A 24,132-nucleotide genomic window follows, 5' to 3' on the forward strand; every position below is an offset into this window, starting at 1 on the left:
GACAAAATACATCATTTATTCTCTTTCCTGTAAAATAACATATCTGAATAGTTAATTCAAAATGACAAAAGCTCTTTATTTGGGGTGCTCCATTTTTATTTCTTCCACAGTTCGATAATTTTTACTGGCCTGTATGAAAAGTGGTCTCAAAATATTAGTAAACACTTTTTTTTTTTTTAAATTTGAAGGACAGTTTTATAATTTATGGAGACCTGTATAGTCTTTGCTTGGGTAATTTGAAAATGATATTAGTTGGCTTATTTTGTACATCTGCTAATAAGAATAAATGATTTTTTTTTCTACTCAAAGTATGAGTTAGTCATATTTGTCTCATTTATCAGGAAAACAAATACTCAGAAGTCCACCAGTAGGCTTCCACTTAGGTCACTGGCAGACCTGTGTCACGTACCGTCCCCAAATGCAAGTGAGGATTGGAATACTAGTGTTTAGTTTTCAGTTTCTATCACAATGGCATGTTGGGGTAAAGGTGGTGAATAGATTTGGAGTTAGCCAGCCTAAAGTGTCTGCCCAGATATATTAGAGAGCTGGAGGAAAGAGAGCAGTTTCAGAGGATCACATTTCAGATACAGAACAATTATAGCACTTGCTTTGGAGTTAGAAGTAATCACAAGAGAAAATTTAAGTTGATACAGCCATGTAAACTAAACTGCTATTAATCAGGACACAAAAGTTTTGGGGTATTTCCCAGCATTACTCAACTTTCTGTTAGTTGAGAATGAGATCTTGTGGTTGGTCATTAGACGTTTCATATACTTTTAGTAATCGGTTAGTCTTACCTGTCAAACATTTGAGTACTTTGAGTAATGCCAGACATGTTTTATAGTCATTAGGGATCACACACACACACACACACATGCCCAGCCACCCCCTTTCAGGGTTTTTGAATTATCTCTGCCCAGAGCATTCATTCTTTTCTTTGCTATTAGAATTGATTTGTAAAGTGAAATTTGGTTATCTTCTGTTTAAAGGCTGTTTTCACTTCTTTTATTAATGTAGTCATTTGACTACAGGATTGAAATATTTTTACTTCTGTATTTTCATTTAAAATACAATCGTTTATGCTCCTGTTTATTGTATGCAATAAATTGGTGACTATTAAAACATTTTATTTTATATCTAGTAATCTAATATTCATGCAAGTCATAACAAAAAATAGTGTTATTGGGGTATATTTCTCAGCTTTGGTAGGTGAAATTTTGTAATTATGTAGGCTTATCTCAGAAAATAAGTGAGAGAATGTAGGGTGGGTTTGGTTCTTTTTGAGTTTTTTTGATAACATCATGAGGGTGAGTGCATTATATCTAAACTAATTTTAATTTTAAAATTGTTAGTTTTTTTCTTCTTCTTCTTCTTTTTTTTTTTTTTTTTTAGCTGAAACTCATGGTAAGTGCCTGGGAGTTTTATGATATGAGGTGTTAAATCAACACATTGCCTGTTGTATGATGTTCCCAAGCATTGGGATTTACTACTCTTTGAGTTTGAATGTTTTACATTGTTTTTCACTCCAATCATTGTACTCGGTAACTTCTTTGAAAAAAGTCAAACATTATGAAAGCTCATATTAAACTGCACAAAATAAATCAACATTTGAGTAAGATGAGAACTTGGAGTTTTAGAAAACAGCATGTTAAAATTCATTTTTGTGTGTGTGCTTGTATTTTCTTCTCGAGTAAGAAAAGTGAAAGAGAAGGAACACATGGAGTTTTTCTTTCTTTTTCTAATGTATTTCATGCAGTGGCACTCACCTTAAGCACTCATGCATTCTGTAACCTCCAAACTTACTCTGTTCCTCTTAAGGGAGTATATGTATAGATTTAAATTTTGTTGTTAACGAGAATGGGAGGTATAGGTTTATCTCGTTTTGTCTGAAAGTGAATAATAACAAATGTAAAAAGTCTAATGGCAAAAGCTGACAGTGGAGGCCTAAGCCACTATATTTAAAGACAGATATGAGAAGGAAGTAAAATGAATTCCAGCAAACTGCAACAAACTCTTTCACCGCTGCAACTGCCCATGACTCCAGAGATTTTTATCTCAAAAAGTCCTTGAAGTATTCTCTTCTTCTTTGTTTCTTCTGTGATTTCATTAGAATTTTAATTTGTTAACATTATGGTAACTCTGAAAATGTGTAATAAGTTGATATTCAGTCTGGCCTTTCAGGGCCTCCTGTCATTTTTGCCTTTTATGATGTTATTTCTTTATGGGGAAGAATGGATATAATAGAAAATCATAATAAAACTCCCATGGATTTAAATACTACAAGCTGCAAAAACAGTGGTAATATATCAGCTTAGGGGGAGATGGTCATTACTTGTATTTTAAAGACTCTGAAGGCAAGATGGAGAAAATGAAAGGCTTCTCTACTTGTAAGGATCAGCTAGAATACAATATTAAGTAGACCCCAGAAAGAATACTAGCTTATTACAAACAGTGGAAATTTGTTTCTAGCTCATCTAACAGCCATAATATTTTAGATTGGCAGAGAGTTCTGGTTCATGCAGTCATTCAGAGTTGCAGCTGTAATGGCACTATCTTTAACACGATTTTCAGAACCATCCTGGAAGCATCATCCCATTAGCCAGAAGGAGAAAAGCATTAGCCTGAAAGTAGCACTTATCTCAAAAAGCTGGGAAAGCTGGAGAATGTGTCCAACTCTGTGCCCAGGAAGGAGAGGAAACAGATTTTGGTGACTACGTAGTAGTCTGTTTCACTTGTCTGCTCATAAGTTGTCTTCTTCCTATCCTATTGTTTTCACTGCTTTGTAACTATTTCCTGTCACTGTGTAAGATTTATTCCAACCTGGCTGCAGATGGCAGTGTCTGTCAACTTCAGAGCTTATGGGAAATGATACATTAATCCTTCTCGGTCACCCACAGAATGGCCACCCTGAAAAAAAAACTTAAGACTCAGAAAGGAAGACTCAGAAAGGAACTAGTCTGGTTTTAGGACAAGGGCTATTTCCAAAAGAGGACTCTGAAGAAATCTTTCTTAAAACCTTGCCTTCCTAGTCTTTTGAAAGCAGAGTAGTGAAATAAGAAAGAAACCTCTCAGAAAAATAGTGGTGTTTCTGCTCTAAAATAAAGCGAAGTTGTAAGCGGTATATTGTGATGAGTCGGCACATCATATCTTGGTTCATATTTACAGTTAAAACTGCCCGTTAATATATACCATCATTGTGAAAAGAGCTTGAGCTCATTAAAAGCTATATATAAGAATATATATAAAATATAAAAGAATGAGTAAAGTTGTTAGTAGTACATTGAAAAAAATAAGTAAGCATATTTTGTTGGTTGAACCTAAGTATTAAGATACTTTTTAAAAGAGTTGTAAATCATAAATGGTATTTATTGCAACATGTTTGGTGATTTTATTTTTCACTAGAACTTATTTAAAGAAAGCAAACATACATATATATTATGAAAATAAATGTTCTCTTTTTTCCTAATTTTCTAGATGTGACTTACCTAACAGAAGAGACGGTATATGAAATTCTAGAATTATGTAGAGAGAGGGAGGATTATTCCCCTTTAATTCGTGTTATTGGAAGAGTTTTTTCTAGTGCTGAGGCATTGGTGCAAAGCTTTCGGAAAGTCAAACAACACACCAAGGAAGAACTGAAATCTCTTCAAGGAAAGGATGAAGACAAAGATGAAGATGAAAAGGAAAAAGCTGCATGTTCTGCTGCAGCTATGGAAGAAGATTCAGAAGCATCTTCCTCAAGGATAAGTGATAGCTCACAAGGAGATAACAACTTACAAAAATTAGGTCCTGATGATGTGTCTGTGGATATTGAGGCCATTAGAAGGGTCTACACCAGATTGCTCTCTAATGAAAAAATAGAAACTGCCTTTCTCAATGCACTTGTGTATTTGTCACCTAATGTGGAATGTGACTTGACATATCACAATGTATACTCCCGAGATCCTAATTATCTGAATTTATTCATTATTGTCATGGAGAATAGAAATCTCCACAGTCCTGAATATCTGGAAATGGCTTTGCCACTGTTTTGCAAAGCAATGAGTAAGCTACCCCTTGCAGCCCAAGGAAAACTGGTCAGACTGTGGTCTAAATACAGTGCAGACCAGATTCGGAGAATGATGGAAACGTTTCAGCAACTTATTACATACAAAGTCATAAGCACTGACTTTAACAATCGAAATCTAGTGAACGATGATGATGCTATTGTTGCTGCTTCCAAGTGCTTGAAAATGGTTTACTATGCAAATGTAGTGGGAGGGGAAGTGGACACAAATCATAATGAAGAAGATGATGAAGAGCCCATTCCTGAGTCCAGTGAATTGACACTTCAGGAGCTATTGGGAGAAGAAAGAAGGAACAAGAAAGGTCCTCGAGTGGACCCACTAGAAACTGAACTTGCTGTTAAAACTCTGGATTGTCGAAAACCACTTATCCCTTTTGAAGAGTTTATTAATGAACCACTGAATGATGTTCTAGAAATGGATAAAGATTATACTTTTTTCAAAGTAGAAACAGAGAACAAATTCTCTTTTATGACATGTCCCTTTATATTGAATGCTGTCACAAAGAATTTGGGATTGTATTATGACAATAGAATTCGCATGTACAGTGAACGAAGAATCACTGTTCTCTACAGCTTAGTTCAAGGACAGCAGTTGAATCCATATTTGAGACTCAAAGTCAGACGTGACCATATCATAGATGATGCACTCGTCCGGGTAAGTTGGGCTACTGTTTAAAAATTAGTACTAGATTGAATACCTAATGATGGGGAGACTGTGATACAGTTCAGTGAATTCATTTTATAAGTGACTCTTTGGGGGGAAAATGTATGTATATGATTATATAGTATAGGAACACATGGACTTTTTTATTGTAAATGTAAGTACTATATTTTTGTTGCTCCTGTCCAAGTTCATAAATGTTCCACAAAATATTGATTGTCTTGTGTCATGATCACTCTCTCTTTGAAAAAGAATAAATTTTCTAAATCTTGACAACTAACCCCAAAGTTTTGTCATTCAGAAGAGAAGTGGATGTTGCAGAGCACAGAAACAAGGGGGTTGTGGAGATACCCAATAATAAGTGAATGTCAAGTCTTAATGGGGAGAAATGGTAGAATAAAACCACACCATGAAATAATAAGTGGTGTCTAAAAATGCCATACTGTGAAGTTGAGTATTGCATTATTGTGAGGTTAATGAAGTGACCCGGGCAGGTGGTGCATGCTGCTGGTAGGAGTTCCTTCAGGGTCACTCAGAAGGTCCCTGTTTGGCACTGCCTGATGGTGGTAGTTTCTTCCTACTTACATATACATATGGACTACACTGGGCCTTGGAGTTGGTTGGAACTTCTGGGAAAACAGCAACTATTCCAGGAATCTTGTAATTAATGGTGCCTGTATTATCAACACAATCCAGGGAGACTGAACTGGGAGAATACTGAGAACACAGGTACCCACCTTCTAGCTCCCTGTTTCTCCAGATGGGTTGCTTTTTGTTCACTCCTTCCCTCCACAGAAAATAAGAATTTTAGTGCCCCCATTTAAGAATGTAAGCCTGGCCAGAAGACAGAAACCAATTGCCAATCACATTGTACCAACATTTACATTTGTTATAGGGTTCTTTATCACAGGATTTTATTGTATTTATAATATTAGATGTACCTGGCATTGCTAGTTCTTTTTCATCAACTTCAAGTAAAATTTAATGGCAACTAAAATTAAGATATAGTCAGTCTTCTATACTAATAAAGGAAAAGAACCCATGACACAGATAGCTAGAAAGTAATGAAATTTATTTCAAAATATATTTTAGTTTTAGAATGGATTTGTCTAAATCTGAGAATTTATAAAACTAAACCAGTGGAAAAAGTTGTTTGACATCTTAGAAATTTAAAAGTTGCAGAGGTTCTGTGCTGCTTTTCTTTGTTACCGTTTTTTTTTTTTTTTTTTTTTAATACCAAATAGGTTTCTAATGTTGAAAAAAGATTCTTCATTATTTAAGCAACTCAGGCAATTTTTCACCGGAGACAGAAAGGGGCAGTAGTTGCTTGGAGTAATTATCATTGCTTACTTGCTTTCTGGTGCCCTTTTAATTTTACTTTAGTAGTTTTGAGCTACATGAATAACTACTGACTTAATATACTTAATAACTGATCATCACACAGCCAGCAACTTATTTTCCATAGTTTAGCAGAATGATAGGGTATTGTATAAGGGTGTGATGATATTTTATGGAAAGCATGTTGAGGTCTATCTTATGAATTTCCGTTGTTAGAGCAGAACTGCAGATCCCCAAACTACACATTTTATCTTTGTCTTCTTGGGTTAGGATCTTTTCATCTGTTTCCAGCAAAAGCTGTACCTGGCCTTTAAAAACAATGAAATTACTCTCTGTAACATTCAATCCAGAGTTTTAAAAAATTGTCTACCTTACTTAGCTGCCTTCTCAGAAATCTACTGAGCCTTACTGTCTTCCCCCACAGCATCCCATTTTCCCCCCCTAGTAAAGCAAGACTAAGAACCTACAAAAGTTTAGGTGCTTATTGTATACTTACTTTATTCTGTTTTAAAAATTATCCTCTAGAATTTTGAGGAAACAACCATTTTAGTTTATAAGGATGTCCTTTGAGCAAGCGTTAGGGTAAAGTTAACTGTGAGCTTTTAAATTATGCTAACAAATTGTTTTTTTAGTGAGTTCAGCTTAATTATGTCAAAGCTAAATATTATCAATTGACCTATTATAAATTAGGATTCACTAGATAATATCTGTACTTGAATATTACCACTTCAGAAACCCTTTGTGTGAGGTAGTTTGCTAAGCAATAGAGATGTAAAGATGAATCATGACCACTGAGGAGCTTCTTAGGGGTACACATTAAGCAGATTTTACTGCTAACTTTCTTCCTCCCTTCGCGTCCCTACCTCCCTTCCTCCCCCCTCCCTCCTTCCCTCCCCTTCTTTCCTTCTTTAATAACACAGTGTGAAAAGGTTAAAAATAAAAAGCATCAAAATAGGTCTTGGAAGTCAAATTGATAATCTGCCAATTTTTTTGGAAACATTCATAGCAGATGATGATCATGATAAAGTTATAGTGTTTTAATAACAAAAAGTAGTTTAAGGTGATCCTCTCAGGTACACTCTCAGAAGTACTGATGGATTTTCAACATCTTATTCCCCAATAAGATCTACTTTGCCTTTTTTAAGCCTCATCTTTTTATATCACAGTTTGACAAACGAAATAAACCTATTGACCACTTTCTTATGACCTGCTAATTTTGAACTACAGAGTAGGGTCAGGAAGAGAAGAGGAAATGAGAAACTTCGTGGTGTGCTCAATATTAATAATTAAATAATCAAGGTTATATAGGGCCTTAGACTTTAAGAGCTAAAGGGAGCCTTGGAGCTCATCTACTCGTTGGTTTATAAATGAGGCCTGGAAGATAGTGACTATTTCCTGGAAAATATGGCACTCTTGAGTATTTCTATTGGGTCTTATTTTTCAGTTATTAATTGTAAGACTGACTAGCTTGGAGGGAGTGGTAGTAAATTAATGATTATAGATTTTTTTTATTTAAAGAAAAATACATTCCTTGCTTTCATGTACCATATAATTCAAACCAGAGTAGCAAATTGTTTCCTAACTGGAGTTTTTAGAGGAACTGTTTTTGATGACAATAAGAGTATTAGTGTTTACAATATTTTATCAAACCTAAGATATCTTCACTGGTTGTAGGACACACTATTATTTTATTACAGCTAAAAAGAACAAATGCTGCCAATTTAGTTTTGAGATGCTGTCAATTTTATGTTATATCCTGATTTCAGAGATGTTAAAATATGAAAACAGAAAAGCAAATTTTAAAAATCAATGAAATATATGTTATCTTTCCACAAATAGATATCAGAATCGTTTAAAAACTACCCCTACACCTTTAAATTACTGGAATATTTCTCCCTACGACTTATTTTTACTGCTTTTTGTTGTTCCGTAGGAAATAGTACAGTGATAAACGGGCTCAGAACTCAGCTTTCATTTGAATGAGAACGATCCTAATGCGATGAGGTTTTTACAGTATTTTGCTAATAACATTTATCTATTTGTATGTTCTTTTAAATTATCTTTTAGATAATTTGTCATTTTTTTCTTAGACAAAGCATCTTCAAGGGAAGAAGATGTAAAAAAATTTTTTTTAATTACCTTTTATGTTAGGAAATTGAGTTGAGGGTATGAGTATTTTGGAAGACAGTATTGCTGTCTGTGAGGTGCCCCAAACTGCCTTCGCATCTGAATGAGAGATTTGTTTAAAAAAAAAAAAAAATCCTAAATTCTACCCACTAGAGATTCAGATTAGGAGCTCTCATGTATAGCCTAGGAATATATATTTCTGTTAGTAACCCCAGGTATTCTGATAAAGCCAGACTGGAAACCAGTATTTGGGAGATGGCTGTTGGTACAGTTTACATATACATATTTATTGAGGCCATTTTTATATACAATTACATGTTTAGGAACTGGCAGGCTTTAAGAGAGTGATGAGGATTGTAGGCATAGGGGTAAGGGGTGATGGTGGTATGAGACTTGGTTCAGATTAGTCAGGGAGTCCTAGAATTTTGAGTAGAGATCTAAAGACCAAAAGAAATGGCTAAGATGTAGAATTGGATAGGAAAGTGCAAAAATAAGAACTAGAACATATTAAAGGTGATAGGTACAAATGCAAGCCCTACTGCCAAGAGGTTATGCTCAGTCTCTTCTAAAAATCACTCAATCATTTATTTCTGGGCCCTGCTATACTAATACTGTCTAACCCAGTCCCCAGCATTTTCCTTGATAGACACCCTTAGTTATTATTGAAACAAAACTTGATTCTTTTACTTGTCAATTGACCTACAGTGCTTTAGGAGTAAGATTATTCTGTGCTCCTTTAGGTATGTTTAATTGTATCTTCTACATTCACTATATTGTGCTTAATGCAATGGCCATTGCAGTTTCTTAAGATTTATTCTAATTGAATTGAAGAACTTCATACCTGATTTATGTCCTTTAAGTAGAGCAAGAGAGTGAAGTAGATCTACATAGATTCATCGTAAAATAATTTAAAACAATGAAACTTGTCAAACTCCTTAGTTGTTACATGTGAGGAAAATGAAACTCAGATTCTGACCTACAGAAATTAATAACAGAATTGGAAGTAGAACTCAGGGTTCCTGGTCTCACAGGCAGATGTGAGTATATGATTTGGCTGTTACCCAGACATCTAAACTTTATATTTAAGATAAACAACTTTTCCTCATCTCTTTATAGAGAAATGAAAAAACTAAATATATCCAGGTAATCTAAAAATCTCATTCTAGTCAATAGTTTTAATGTACTCACTAGCAAAGTGTTTAAACGTAGATTCTAGTAAGTTGACTGAAGTAGTTTAAGCCAGCCATTCTTACGGATCCTAAGTATTCTTAAGTATTAGAGAGGTCTATTTTATCTGAATACTACTACTTCTACTTAAATATCCATACCATTAAGGAATTTTTTTTTCGACTATGAATCAGGATACATTTGACATAATCTGTCTTTTGCCAGTCTCCATATTAAATTAATACAAAGTGTACCCTACTTTAAGAAAACCTATATGTAAAAATCCAGGTCTATGTACTAATAAATGAATTTAATTAAAGGATGCATGCAAATTCTCCTTTTAAAGACTGTTCATTGACATATTCTTCCAATTTCCAAATATTCTCCTGCCTTCAAGATAGCTTTTGATTAAAAAAATTCAATTTTAAATGGTATGTGTCTATTACATAAAGTGATATACCTTTACTATTTAATTCTTAAGTCTTCTCTAATTGAACAGTGAATTAGAAGTGCTTGTTTTTAAGAAAAAATAAATGCAGTCCGTTAATAATGGCCTTTGTCAAAATAATTATTGCTAAATTTTGTTATGTGTTTGTTACCACAAAAGTAAGTTTTGTAAAAGATAGGCTACTGATGTCATAAATTATACCATAATTTATAGAACCACGTAGTATATCTGAGAATGATAATCTAAAATTAATAATGGGAAATTTTCACCCACGGAATTCAGTTTCAGTCTATTTTTCAAATCATTCTTTCTACAAATATTTACATTTGAATATGTCCTTATTCTAAAAATAATATATATTTATTGTAAAAAAAAAGATTGAAACATACAGAAGAGCATAACAATGAAAATCACTCAATATTTTAAAAAAGATTGTTGCTAGTCATTGAGGAGAGGCAGTAAAGCATAGTAAAGAGCTTGCTGCCTGGACTAGAATTTCTGTTCTACCATTTACTGACTGACTTGAGCAAGTTTATGAATCTCATTACTTCAGGGTATGCATCTGTAAAATAGGGTTAATAATATTACCGACCTGATAAGATTCTTATGAAAATTAAATGAGTTGATACGTGTAAAGTGTCCTGGCATATTAAGTGCTATATATTGTTTTGTTGTTAATACCGGAATGTTTTTGTTCCGTTATAGCTGAGTCGTTAAATTTTCAGCCAAGCCTGAAAAAAATTTGAGAGCCAATAAAATAAAAGTAATAATAAGAGCTAGTATTTATAAAGAATTGTTGTGCAGGGAATTCATCTGTGCTTCACATACATTAACTTATTGATATATTTTTATGCTCATTTTACAGATGAAACTAAAACAGATAAAGTGACTTGTTTATAATTATCATAATAATAGAACATATTGCATTCAATTCTTTTGGCATTCAAGGCGTGGAGTGGAGTGAAGATTGGTGGGAATGGACAGACATGTAACATTTTATTAAGAGTGAAGATAAATTTGCTTCACTTGTGATATGAAGTGTCTTACGTGGAGCTAAGACTAGAACACAGGGCCTCTGAATCCTTTAGAAACTACACCAAATCCTTTAAAAAGTATCAGTCACATTGACACAGAGTCAGCTCTCAGTTATGAATGTTAGTGAGGAAGAGATACAGGACACATAAATAACAGAAAATTATTTTTTCCACCTTGGAATAGCTGTACCTGATAGAAGCCGGTTTGTCTTTGTGTTGTAAGGGTGTACATAAACATTGATGTACATTTCTATAACACCTAGGCAGGTGGAAGCTGGGAGAAGGAATTAGCAATGTGTTTCATGGCAATACGGGATATTGGCCTGATGGGTAAACCACATTTGAGCTAAGATGATAATTCTGACTTAGTCCTTGGAATTCTTTATAGCCAGTGACTTGAAACAGGTTTCCAACTGGAACTATTTTTTTTCCCCTAAGTTATTTCCAAAATTTGAGACTAGGCTATAAAATCAAATTGAGAATTTTTTGTTCAGAGAGCAGAGGTGTTTTAAAAGTTAACGATATGATGTGTTATCTTAACAATATCACCCACTCTAGAACTCTTTCTCATACATTCTTTCTTATTAAGCCTTCACAACTTTGCAGTGTGAAGAATACCATCCTATTTTTTTTCCCCCTTTGCAGATGAGGAAACAGGTTCAACTGAGTTCCTTGCTAAAGTTTAAAGGTTAAAAATTATGTTAAGTGACAGTTGGGACTAATACAGAGTATTTGACTCAATCTTTCCACAGCGACACTGTCTCAAAAATAAATTATCTTAATACAACTTGGCATAAAAATGATTTTGCAAATGGTAGATACCACTGTTGTATGGGATAGACATTCCTTAAAGCTAAAGATTCTAAATTCACAGAATCATAGAATCCAAAAGTCGAAGATATCCAGGAGATCATTTTGGCCTTTGTTCAAATGTTTTTGATTGCAACCCCTAGTAAGAGATATTTTACATAGCATTCCAGTACTCATGTGCATATCTGCCTGTACATATAATTGAAGCAAAAGTTTCACAGAACAGTAGGTGCCAGTACTATGTGGAATGCACTCTGATTTTTTCCCTTATTTGGTTTGCATTAAATGGATTGGACTACCCGCTAATGAATTGCAGTTGGCAGCTTTAAGAACATTGATCTAGGGCAACTGACCTGAATCATGAATTTGTGAGATTTTATTTTTTATAGACACACTAGAATGTACAAAATAGTGTGTTACTTAAAGTAATTACTTTAGGACTGACTATAGTACACTTACTCTGATGATGTTTGCATTGCTCAAAACCATTTTAAAGATTCTAGTTGGAATAGTTGCAAAAACCTGAACACCCTTAAATATATTCTGTTTTGGCAGATTTAAAGTCACTTTAGCAAATAAGGTGGATGATCAGTCAGGCATGCTGTTATTAAATTTCCGACACATAAGACAACAAATTGCAGTATAAATATTTCACGTTAGAATACAGTGTTGATTTATGATTAATCTCAATAACTGAGTGCAATCATTATATTATTCTATAGATACAAAAAGTATTTGGTAAAGATTTACAGTTGAAGAAATGTTGAAACTGGGGTTTGATAACTTAGTAAGAAGTTAAGAGTAAGGATATAAGCAAGTATATGTCTCATCTGCTTTCAAAAAAAAGTGGATATAAATTATGTTCTAATCCATTAAAATGGTAATTTGTACCTAAGGTGCTATTAGGAGACCATAAACTGCTTCCCTAAATGTATTTTTCTTAATTGAAATTGTTTTATTTATGGTTTAATAGATATTAAGACTTAATTCTTGAGCTTCTATTCTAGTAAACATAAAGAACTACAAGTGAACAGTTTTGAAGTCAAACTTCTATATGCCGTTGTTTTTCCTGAAATAACTTGAGTAGTTACTTAAGGCATTTTTGTTATCTTGACCTTTTTCCATGTCCTAATCTTACTGCCCAGGTTTGTTATATACATAATTACAGAAAACCTAATTCTAATTTTCTACTGTATGTTAATTTCATGACAGATCAGTAGTTAGAAAGTAACCCTTTTAGAATTCTATGCCGGTTTTTTTTCTGTCCTATTTTTCCATTATCTATGAGACTGAATCTTTGCCTTCACTGGCTTTTTACCAGTTTGCTTCCTGTTTCCATTTAAAATATATCAAAAACGTTATCTTTTATTTGCTCCCTACCCCTACACCTTATTTTTATTTTCTTTCATCCTAATACTGGCATTCACCTTTTCACTTTATCTTTTCACTCACTAGCTAGAGATGATCGCTATGGAAAATCCTGCAGACTTGAAGAAACAGTTGTATGTGGAATTTGAAGGAGAACAAGGAGTTGATGAGGGAGGTGTTTCCAAAGAATTTTTTCAGCTGGTTGTGGAGGAAATCTTCAATCCAGATATTGGTAAATATTTTAGTGATGTGATCATGGTGTCATATCTTTTTGAATTAAGAATTTATTTACCTAGGTTTATAAATATTTTCAGTTATGAAGAGCAACAGAAGGAGATTTTGGTATGGATTACCTAGAGTCACAGATAATGACTGAATTTGTGGACTTCGGGGATTGATCCTGCATCACTCATTTATTCAAGTTCTTATTTAGATAACTTAGACAAATATTTTATTTTTTATTTTTTGGCCACATTGGGTCTTTGTTGCTGCGCATGGGCTTTCCTCTAGTTGCGGCGAGTGGGGGCTACTCTTTGTTGCGGTGCGCGGGCTTTTCATTACGGTGGCTTCTCTTGTTGCGGAGCATGTGCTCTCGGTGCGTGGGCTTCAGTAGTTGCAATATGCAGGCTCAGTAGTTGTGGCACGCAGGCTCAGTAGTTGTGGCTCACGGGCTTAGTTGCTCCACGGCATGTGGGATCTTCCCGGACCAGGGATTGAACCCATGTCCCCTGCATTGACAGGTAGATTTTTAACCACTGTGCCGCCAGGGAAGCCCCTGGAAGGTGGATTCTTAACCACTGGACCACCAGGGAAGTCTGACCCATAGCATTTCTGAGACAAGAGTTTCATAAAATAATGGTCTGAAGACTGTTGGGAATGTCTCACAAGTGTATCATGCTCAAAGTTTGGAAACACTGGCTGATATCAAATTAATTTGGTTTATTTGCTACAGGATTTCTTGGGCTTAATATTGTAATGTTTTCCCAGACTTTTTGAACTCCAGAACCCTTCTTCCATCCTGCATCTAATAGTATTTGCTTCCCAGAAGAGTTTTCATTGAACACAGTTTGGGAAAAACTGATCTATAATATATCAGTCTAAAAGTGAAGAATTTGGGTTTCACTGATAGACAATGTAATAGACAAACTTGGCAAAGTAGGACAGGAAAAAGACAACAGCTTCTTAAGTAGTATACTATTGTATAATTCTGATCTGATTCAATTTCTACAGTATAACTACTTGATTACTGGGTTTGCTTACTTTTAAAATTGAATGCATGACAGTTATAGGAAAAGAATTTCTCAAAAGCTACCATCATAATTGTGAAGAATGTGGCAGAGAGTACTACAGATCATTTCCCTTAAGCTTTGAGAATTGAACCGGTAAAGTCTATTGATTCTCAGTATGTACAGTGAATTGACTTTTCTGTAATTGTTCTTAGTCTACTTGCAAATGAAAATAGACATTCTGAGTTCATGACATAAATATAAATAGTTAAGACTTTGTATTTTAGCTAATGTTTGTTAATCCGAAAACTATGCCATTTTGTATGTAATTCATTCAAAGTAAACCTAGACACATAGAACCATGCCCTTTTTGAGATAGAAAAGAAAATTTATGAGCTTCATAAATTTGGTAAACTTTAGCTGTAGGTTCTGATGTATCTAAAAAAGTTAAACATTAGCTATAAAGTATATTTACATTATATGCAGAAATACTTTTAAGAAAAAACATACATTAAACAGTTCCACTTGATAGTAAAACAATTAAAATGCTGACAATAGAAATATCAAAAAGGAATATTTTAGAAGAGCCACCCTTTATGGAGCTTTTCTTCCAGGAACCTGAAAATAAATGTGCCCCAAATGGTATCTCCTTGAACTTTAAGATTATTATCTTTCACACAGAAAGATGAGAGTAGTGACCTGTGTAATTTACATTCTGATTAATTTGTAATTTATTACCCTTGAGACCAAGGACATACATTTGTGATATTTCATCAAAGTTATTAATTGTAATTATTTTTAACTGTTCTGACCCTGTTAATACCATATTTATAATTAAATGAAGTTTTTAAACACTTCAGTGGGTATTGTAACTTAGGCCTGTAAAAAAAGTTGGATGTAAACTGTGAAATTCAAGTATGAATTGGATAATTTATAAAATGTTATATCATGAACATTAAATTGCATTAGAAAAATGTCTTAGTTTAATTCATGTTCTTATGATCAAGGGGACCTTTTAAATTTACCTTTATATTTAACTTAAACTGAATGTGAAAATGAAGAAACATTTTCAAAGCTTTTAAAAAACTTATAAATTGATTTATATGCTCTATTGATTTCTAAAGTTTGTTCTATTGGAACTTCCCCCTGTTTTCCAGACCTAATTCTTAAAATATTTTCATTCAGTTTCACAGTAGCAAGTGAAAAACATTTTAGTAAAATGAAATTGTTAATTCAATTAAAATATCATTTAACTTTTATCTTAGATATTTCTTTAAAGGGAAGGAGATAAGTCTACCTTGTTAATGGTTATTCAGTTTCCTGTTTTTAAATGAGTGATATCAAAAAGGTTTCCAAGCTTGCGTTTAAAATAGTGAAGACCATGTGAAACTGAAAGAAGACTACAAATACAAATTACTTTTGTTTTACTTATTGGCTCACAGTTAATGTGTGTATTAAATGGGTTTGGTTTTTGGGCATAATCTAAGTTTATCAAGTTTACCTGAGTTTAAGTACTTGGCATCTTTGTTAGAAAGGTGCTGGAAAAACTTCATGGAACCATTGTGCAATTTGGGGAAAACACAGACTTTTCCTTAATGAAATTCAAAATTGTTTTTTAAAACAGTATGTATGGATTGAATATGTTTTTATAAGTGAAACATTTTCAAAGTATGATTAGCCTTTTTTCCTTTTACATTTATTTTTCAACGATTGAGTGGATAAAGTGTGAATGCAGATTAACTTTTCATTTGTGTTAGTAGAAGATTAGAGAACTTGAATTTAATGAACATTTTCCCTAACTTCTTAGAAAATGCCACCAAAATGCCTTATTACTTTATTTCCTTGGCTTCTTAAAAATATATGCTACCATTTGCCACAATTTATAACATTCATATGTATTTGAACTTTGTTTTCTCAAGTGCTAATGTAAGAGAAAAAATATTTCTATACGTAGTGCACATAAACTTACATGTATAATTATTGTATATTTTTATATTTTATACATATAAATATTTGTTCATCACTCTGTAATAAAATGTGAAAGTAATGTATTTTTAAAAATCATTTCTTATAGGTATGTTCACATATGATGAATCTACAAAATTGTTTTGGTTTAATCCATCCTCTTTTGAAACTGAGGGTCAGTTCACTCTGATTGGCATAGTACTGGGTCTGGCTATTTACAATAACTGTATACTGGATGTACATTTTCCCATGGTTGTCTACAGGAAGCTAATGGGGAAAAAAGGAACTTTTCTTGACCTGGGAGACTCTCACCCTGTAAGTCTTTGGTCATTTTTTCTTCTCTCTTTTAGATCTTATTTAAAAGCAAATATAGAGTTTCATTTACATAAAAATTTTAAAGCTTTCATTTGGAATCTTTGTTAATATCTATACCTAGTAAGATAAAGTTGCTTTAATCTGTCTGAAGTACCATAAACACTTAAAAACTCGAAGGGGAACTTTTTTACATATTGCTGTCAGCAAGCTGGCTTTGTAAAGATTGATTCTGTAGGAAAGTGTTTTTAATTTTTTGTTTGTTTGTTTGTTTTTAATGAAATCATGAAATTGCCCAGTTAGATCAGAGCTGCGCTGAATAAGGGGCTGGTGGCTACAGCCGCTCTTTAACCTTGAGACACCTCTAAGGCTCTCATAAGAGCACAGTGTGAGATCCATAGCTAAGTAGCTGGTGTGGGGTTTCTCAGCAGAGAATGGGACATCACCAATGACTGACAGTCTTTCTTTAGTTTCTACATATAAACTCTTGGGGCAAGAATACTATCTATGCTTTAATTCTTATTGTTAAAGGTTTTTTTTTTTTAATCTTTTCCCAAGAAGAGTGATACAAACTGTTGTATTTTGTAGTTCTGTGGTAGCCTTAATTTTCCATTTCTGATTGTTAGGTTCTATATCAGAGTTTAAAAGACTTATTGGAGTATGAAGGGAATGTGGAAGATGATATGATGATCACTTTCCAGATATCTCAGACGGATCTTTTTGGTAATCCAATGATGTATGATCTAAAGGAAAATGGTGATAAAATTCCAATTACAAATGAAAACAGGAAGGTAATAAATGTTTTTATGTCATCCTTGTCTTTCCTCTTTATTAACAGAATTTTAAATCATACATGCTTGCAGTTTTTAAAGGAGTATCTAATATCATCCATACAGAGACCCAAGAAATCAAGTAACCAAGTTATTATAAATGAAATAACCACAGTTTTCTAAATCTTGGCTGTAAGCTGGTATGAGAGCACATGGTTGGGCACTAAGCCCCTTTTAGAGAAAGAAGGCGTGCGTAGGAGGTAGTGAATGGCTCAGTGTGGCTGTGGTATAAAGCATGAAGTGGGGTGTTTCTCATATTAAGCTGTAGAGGGGAGGGAAACAGGGACCTTGTAATTAAGGTCCTTATAACCAAGCAGATGATAATTGCATTTAATGTACTCACACATATATGTGCCTTAAGTATATGTCTGAAAAGTATTAAAGAATACTTTAAAGAAGTCAGTTCTGTGTTTTCTGTTGACTAGAAAAGTATGCATCTGGAAACAGGGGAATAACCCAGAACATAACAAGGAAATTATGATATGTATAAAACCTTTAATAAGTGTGTGTTTATATTAATATAATTTTTGATAAAGTATTATATTCACTAAGTTAGGATACAAAAGTATGTTTTCCATTTATGATTTGGTATAGTAGCTTGTGCATCAGTTAAAACACCAATATTTTTGTTGAACTGGATACAGTAGGCAGCTCCCCAAATATTCTAGAATAGAAAATATGCGACCTCCTTGTTTGCTTATACATATCCAGTACATTGCACTTTATTAAAAATGTTAGCTTTTATAAATTGATGTATAAATGGTTTAAATGTCTCTTTGTTTGCATACCTAATTGAGAGAACTTTAAAATTGTATCAACTTATTTGTGCATGACCTTTTTACAGTTTAATATTGACTATAATAGAGAGCTGTGAAATTGTTAAAGGTATTTTCCTTTGTGTGTGTAAAGTTTGAATTTTAAAAAATATTCTTGAATGTTTTTTCTTTGGGAAAATAAAAACAAAAAAGTTATGCAGCCCTGTAGCTCGTTGTGTTTTGTTGTACTGCATATTATAAGATGTTCTTGTGGTTAATATTTTCTGCAGGAATTTGTCAATCTCTATTCTGACTACATTCTCAATAAATCAGTAGAAAAACAGTTCAAGGCTTTTCGGAGAGGTTTTCATATGGTGACTAATGAATCTCCTTTAAAGTACTTATTCAGACCAGAGGAAATCGAATTGCTTATTTGTGGAAGCCGGGTAAGAAAGCAAGGGTTTGCAAAAATATCTTCTATTGATTAATTGTTTGTAATAGTGTGGTATAGATGTTAAGACATGTTTTCTTGAATTTGCAGAATCTAGATTTCCAAGCACTAGAAGAAACTACAGAATATGACGGTGGCTATACCAGGGACTCTGTTGTGATTAGGTAAGGTGCTTAATTCTTAAAAGGAAGATTTAATTCACCAAAGGGGTGTGTGCTTTATGCTTTGGACCTTTGTCTCCAGGTTTTACTTCCCAAATAAGCAAACTCACAAATTCTCAATCTATAAAATTGGAGGTATATTTGTAATATAATCAATCACCAGTTCTTATTGTTAATCTTGTGATTTATTTCCTGACTGATGTGTTTTATGTAAGTGGCATGCTTTTTTCTGCATTGGGGGTATAAAATATCTAATATTCCTAGTAATTCTGGTTAGAATGTGCTTACTGCCGGTTACATGATGAGGAAAATAGAACTATCACTTCCGAGTATTTCTCCTTTCTTTTGAACTCTGTGAAATGTTACTTACCTACCCTATATGAAGCATCTTTTGTGTGAAATGGTACATTCTTTGATTTAATCCTTACAACATGGCAAGATACATACTAGAATTGTTACTGTACATCTGAAGACTCCAAATTCTCACAGAAAGAAGCAGAGATTCCCAGTCTTAACTGCTTCCTAGCAAATGCTATTGTCTTCTTTTCTTTACTACTGTCCAATCCTGAAAGACATAGACTTCTTCCTCTCCTGCTAAGGTGGGTTTAAGGGGACAAAGATGCCCTTTTGGCAGTCACTGGTGGAGTGAGATGGGAAGGCATTCCTGGAGGTTGTCTCTGAAGGTTATTACTCTAAGACTCAAGTGTGTGAAAACCGTAATGAATATCAATTGTATCTAGAAATAAATATTTTATATTATTTTATGTTCTATTATTTTCTTTTGTTCTGTTATTTTATTCTTCATTCTGGTTTGTGGGAGGTTACTGATATTTCCTCTATTTAGCACACCCTTGGTCATTTCTAGCAGCAGTTGTGAGCTTTTTTACTTTTAGCAACCACGGTTCTGCTATTTACTTGAAGTTCAAAGGTGACCCATAAAAGGGTTGAGATAACATGATGAAAGGATAACCTCACTTGTGAGTATTATCACAGCAGTATCTCTATTAGTGATATTATTGACCACAGATAGTTATGACTCTGTAGCATCTTAATGTTTCCCTGAGAATAGTTGAAGATATCTTGTGCTCCTCCTTATGGAGAAATTACTTTTTAAGTTAAGGTCTTAATTTTATTTCTATCTTTTATATAACATAATTCCTACTTGATACATATCTTAAGATCATATGTGAATGCTTTAAAAAAATTTTTTTTGAAGTATAGTTGATTTGCAGTATTACAATATTGTGTTAGTTTCAGGTGTACAACATCGTGTTTTTTTTTTTTTTGCAGATTATATTTCATTATAGGTTATTATAAGATTGGGTATGATTCCCTGTACTGTACAGTAAATGCTTGTTGCTTATCTATTTTATGTATAGTAGTTTGTATCTGTTAATCCCATACTTCTAATTTGACTCCCCACCCCACCCCCAGCCCCCATCATTATGTAAGGTCTCTCTTTATGTCTTGTAATTTTCTTTGCTCTGAATCTGATACAACCATTCCTGGTTTTGTATTGCTTTGCTTTTTGTTTGCATGATATATCTTTTTATGTCTTTCTACTTTTCAACCTATCTTTGTTGCTGAATTTGAAATGAGTTTCTTAAAAATAGCTGACTCATGTCTGTCAATCTTTGCCTTTAATTGGTATATTTAGGCCATTTGTATTCAAGGTAATTATTGGTATGTTAGGGCTCAAGTCTGCCATTTTATTTGTTTTCTGTTTCTTTATGGTTCCTTGTTGATGCCTTTTTGCCTTCTGTGGGGTACTTAGTTACTTGAACATTTTTAAGGATTTCTTCATGACTTTAGTGTTCTTTTTTTGTGTGTGTTGCTTAGTATAGTGTTCTTCATGGTTGCTGTTGGTATTACATTATACATATGTGATATTGCTATCAAAATCTCTTCCCGTGAAGTATGGAAAACCCCACTTTTAAATATCGTCTTGAATATTAATGCTGTTATAATTTTTGTAGCAGTCATCACATATGATTTATAAAATTCATGAGGAGGATGGTAGGCTGTTGTATGTACCTGTATTTCTACTATTTCTATTCTTTCTTCTATTTGCCTCAGAGTCCATCTTTTATCACTTCCTTTAGTTAGTCTTCAAAGGCAGATCTGCTAATGACAAATTCTTTTAGTTTTCGTTTGCCTGAGGGTGACTTCCCCTTTATTTCTGAAGAACAGTTTTGTTTGTGCTATTTGGGGTTTCTTAGCTTCTTAAGTCTGGGTTTGTGTCTTTTTCCAAACACGGGATGTTTTCAGCCATGATTTCTTGAAATACTTTTTCAGTACCACTCTGTTTTTCCTTTTTTTTTTTTTTTTAAGTATTCCTTTATTTATTTGTTTTGGCTGCACCGACTCTTAGTTGTGGCATGCAGGATCTTCATTGTGGATGTGGGATCTTTAGTTGTGGCTTGTGAACTCTTAGTTGCGACATGCATGCAGGATCTAGTTCTCTGATCAGGAATCAAACCCAGACCCCTTGCATTGAGAGTACGGAGACTTACCCACTGGACCACCAGAGAAATCCCTCTTTTTCCTTTCTTTCTATGCCTCTATAATGATACCAACGTTCAGTCATTTGTCATTGTTCCACATGTACCTGAGGCTCTATCTTTTTTCAGTCTATTTTCTCTTTTGTTCAGATTTTTATCCTTGGTCATCTTGACTCTACTATTGAGCCCATCTCATATTTTTCTCTTACTCTGTTTTTTAGTTCTGTAATTTCCATTTGGCTCTTTTTTATTATAACTTCTAATTTTTGCTGAGAGTTTCTAATGTTTCAGTTTTGAAACACTAGAACTTGTAATTGCTTGTAGAATCATTTTTATGATGACCTCATTAAAATCTTTGTCAGTTAATTCCAGTATCTTATTCATCCCAGTGTTGACATTGGTTGATTCTCTTTCTTTCATGTGATTTTCCTGGTTATTGGTTTGAGAGGTGATTTTGGATTGTATGCTGGACATTTTGGCTGTGTTGTTAGGAGACCCTGGGTCCTATTACGTTTTTTACTTCAGCAGTAAAAAATAGTGTGGCTGAATACTGTCGTATTGTGTAGACAGACATGTTGGTTATTTCCAGCCCTGTTAGAAGAATGTCACAGTGAATCATATTGCATACGGATTATTCCATACATATGTAGAGACATCATTAAATTGGGAAGTGGTGCTAAAAGTGGGATTGTTGAACCAAATGGTAGATACATATGTAATTTTGCTAAATACTGCCAAATTCTCCTTCACAGAAATTGTGACATTTTGCACTCCCACCAGTAATATATGAGTATCTCATTTCTTACAATTTTCCCAAACCCAGTGTGTTGTTAAACTCAGCTGTTTACCTGTCTGTTAGTTGAAAAATGGCATTTCAGTGTAGTTATAATTTGTGGTTTTCTCGTTATGAATGAGGGAGGTTGGGCATCTTTTCTTATACTTAAGAGCTATTAGTAATTTTTATAGTTCTGCTCATTTTGCTGCTCAGTCATTTTAATTTTTAGAAACTTTATATTTGTATTAGGGAGATTAGCACTTGAATAAATTGGCAGATATTTTTTCCTAGTTTGTCATTTGTCTTTTGACTTTGCTTACAGGGGTTTTTTTGCAAATGAAAACTATTATGTTTATGCAGTTAAATACTTTATATTTCTTTAGTTTTTTAAAAATACTTTTTATTTTTTGCTTTTATGTTTCTGACCTCCTACGTCCATAGTAGAAATTTTAGTCATATTGTTTCTTTAGTCACCACATAAATTAGCTTTATTTCCAAGTTTATTTTGCATATTTCTTGAGTATTTTAGAGAATTCTAATTTCTATTTCAGATTTGTCCATCTCTCACTGAGTTCCATGTGTGTTTATGTGGCCCAGTGCCTTCTACCTGACTAGTGCCAATTTTTGTCAGCTGCTTTCATCCCTTTACAACCAGAAGCTACTTTCAAGGGACACCTCTGCTTTCCATGGTGTCCCCTATCCCTTTCAGGCATGATGTCTTCCTAAGACTGCCATATTTGGTCCAAGATACTTTCCTGTTGCCAGTGCTCTTACCTGCCCTTAGTAGTTCACTCTTGGGGTGGGGCTCTGCCCTTTTCGGGTGAACAGTAGCCCATGTTATTCTGCACACCCCGTTCTTCCACATAGCTCCTGCTGAACTCTGCTAGTGCGGACTCAGGTGTATATACGCTCCAGTTTACGTGTCAGTTTGAGTTTTCCACTCTGTTTTTCTAGTTAACTTAGGCATAGATTATGGGTGTTTTTATTGGAATTTGTCTCCTTTACGTACTGGATAGGTTTTAGAAGATGTGAGTGGGATGCAATCCATACAGCTACCACTTTAATGTAGAAACACAACAACTTCTTTTTTTCATCTTCAGTTTTCTAAATAGTTGCATTCTTAGTTCACAGTTTTAATGTAGAACATAACACTTATAGGAAAAGAAGAATGTTGCTCAGTAAGTGTTTTCATTATATAAACTGATACTAACCTAATATTTTAAGTTCTAATTTTTTAGAAAGAACCAGAGAAACAGCTAAACTTGTTGTCACAGTGACCACTGCTGGTCTGCTACTTCCTTCAGGGTTTGTCTCCTCTACTCAAGGGCACCCGTTGGTCTGCCTCTTCAGGTGTAGCTGATTCAGTTTGGCTTTAGAACACTCCTGAAGGGTGAGGAAGCTTTTCTGCCCTGACAAAGGGCTCTGGGTTACAGCAGACTTGCTTTTTCTTGCCAGCCACCCAAAAGGAATGACCTAAACTGTGGTATGATTTCACTCCTTCCTGAGAGTTGTGCCTGTACGTTCCATGTCCAATTTCCTGTTGTGTAGTTTTTTTTAAATTCTTTTCTCTAGGTGAATGGGGGGTTTGCAAGAACTGAAGGGTGGGGAGGATATTAGAGTGTCAGGGAAGGGAAGTGGAGAGAGCCAAGAATTCTAATAAAGCTGCTAAGCTATGTTAGAAATAATGGCATTACACCAACAAAAATACTAGCATTTTGGTAATAGAAATTGTATTCTGGAATACTAGAATATCAAAAACTAGAATTGTAATTATGGATGTAGGAAGTGTGACATTCTCTGCCAAGTTTCTGGAAAGAACTTTCAAATAAATATTAAAATGCATTCTTCTGAAAACTAGAGCTTATCAATGAATTCGGTAAAGTTGCAGAATACAAAATTAATATACAGAAATCTCTTGCATTTCTATACACTATCAATGAAAGATCAGAAAGGGAAATTAAGGAAACAATCCCATTTACCATCGCATCAAAAAGAATAAAATACCTAGGAATAAACCTACCTAAGGAGAAAAAAGACCTGTGCTCTGAAAACTATAAGATGCTGATGAAAGAAATCGAAGACACAAACAGATGGAAAGATATACCATGTTCTTGGATTGAAAGATTCAATATTGTCA

At 33.9% G+C, this 24,132-nt stretch overlaps 1 protein-coding gene across 9 annotated transcripts in view; it reads left to right on the plus strand.

Annotated features, from left to right (window-relative positions):
- The window catches only part of UBE3A (ubiquitin protein ligase E3A), a 91,602-nt gene that overhangs the window by 61,435 nt on the left and 6,035 nt on the right, over window positions 1-24,132 (plus strand). For all 9 annotated transcript variants that reach the window (XM_059912630.1, XM_059912632.1, XM_059912634.1 and 6 more), the window contains 6 exons: window positions 3,475-4,721; window positions 13,107-13,251; window positions 16,320-16,525; window positions 17,149-17,313; window positions 18,398-18,553; window positions 18,649-18,722. In XM_059912630.1, the coding sequence (XP_059768613.1) occupies window positions 3,475-4,721; window positions 13,107-13,251; window positions 16,320-16,525; window positions 17,149-17,313; window positions 18,398-18,553; window positions 18,649-18,722 (1,993 nt within the window). The remainder of the gene's footprint in view (window positions 1-3,474; window positions 4,722-13,106; window positions 13,252-16,319; window positions 16,526-17,148; window positions 17,314-18,397; window positions 18,554-18,648; window positions 18,723-24,132) is intronic.

Source organism: Balaenoptera ricei, chromosome 2, assembly GCF_028023285.1.
Source record: "Balaenoptera ricei isolate mBalRic1 chromosome 2, mBalRic1.hap2, whole genome shotgun sequence".
Lineage (NCBI taxonomy): Eukaryota > Metazoa > Chordata > Mammalia > Artiodactyla > Balaenopteridae > Balaenoptera > Balaenoptera ricei.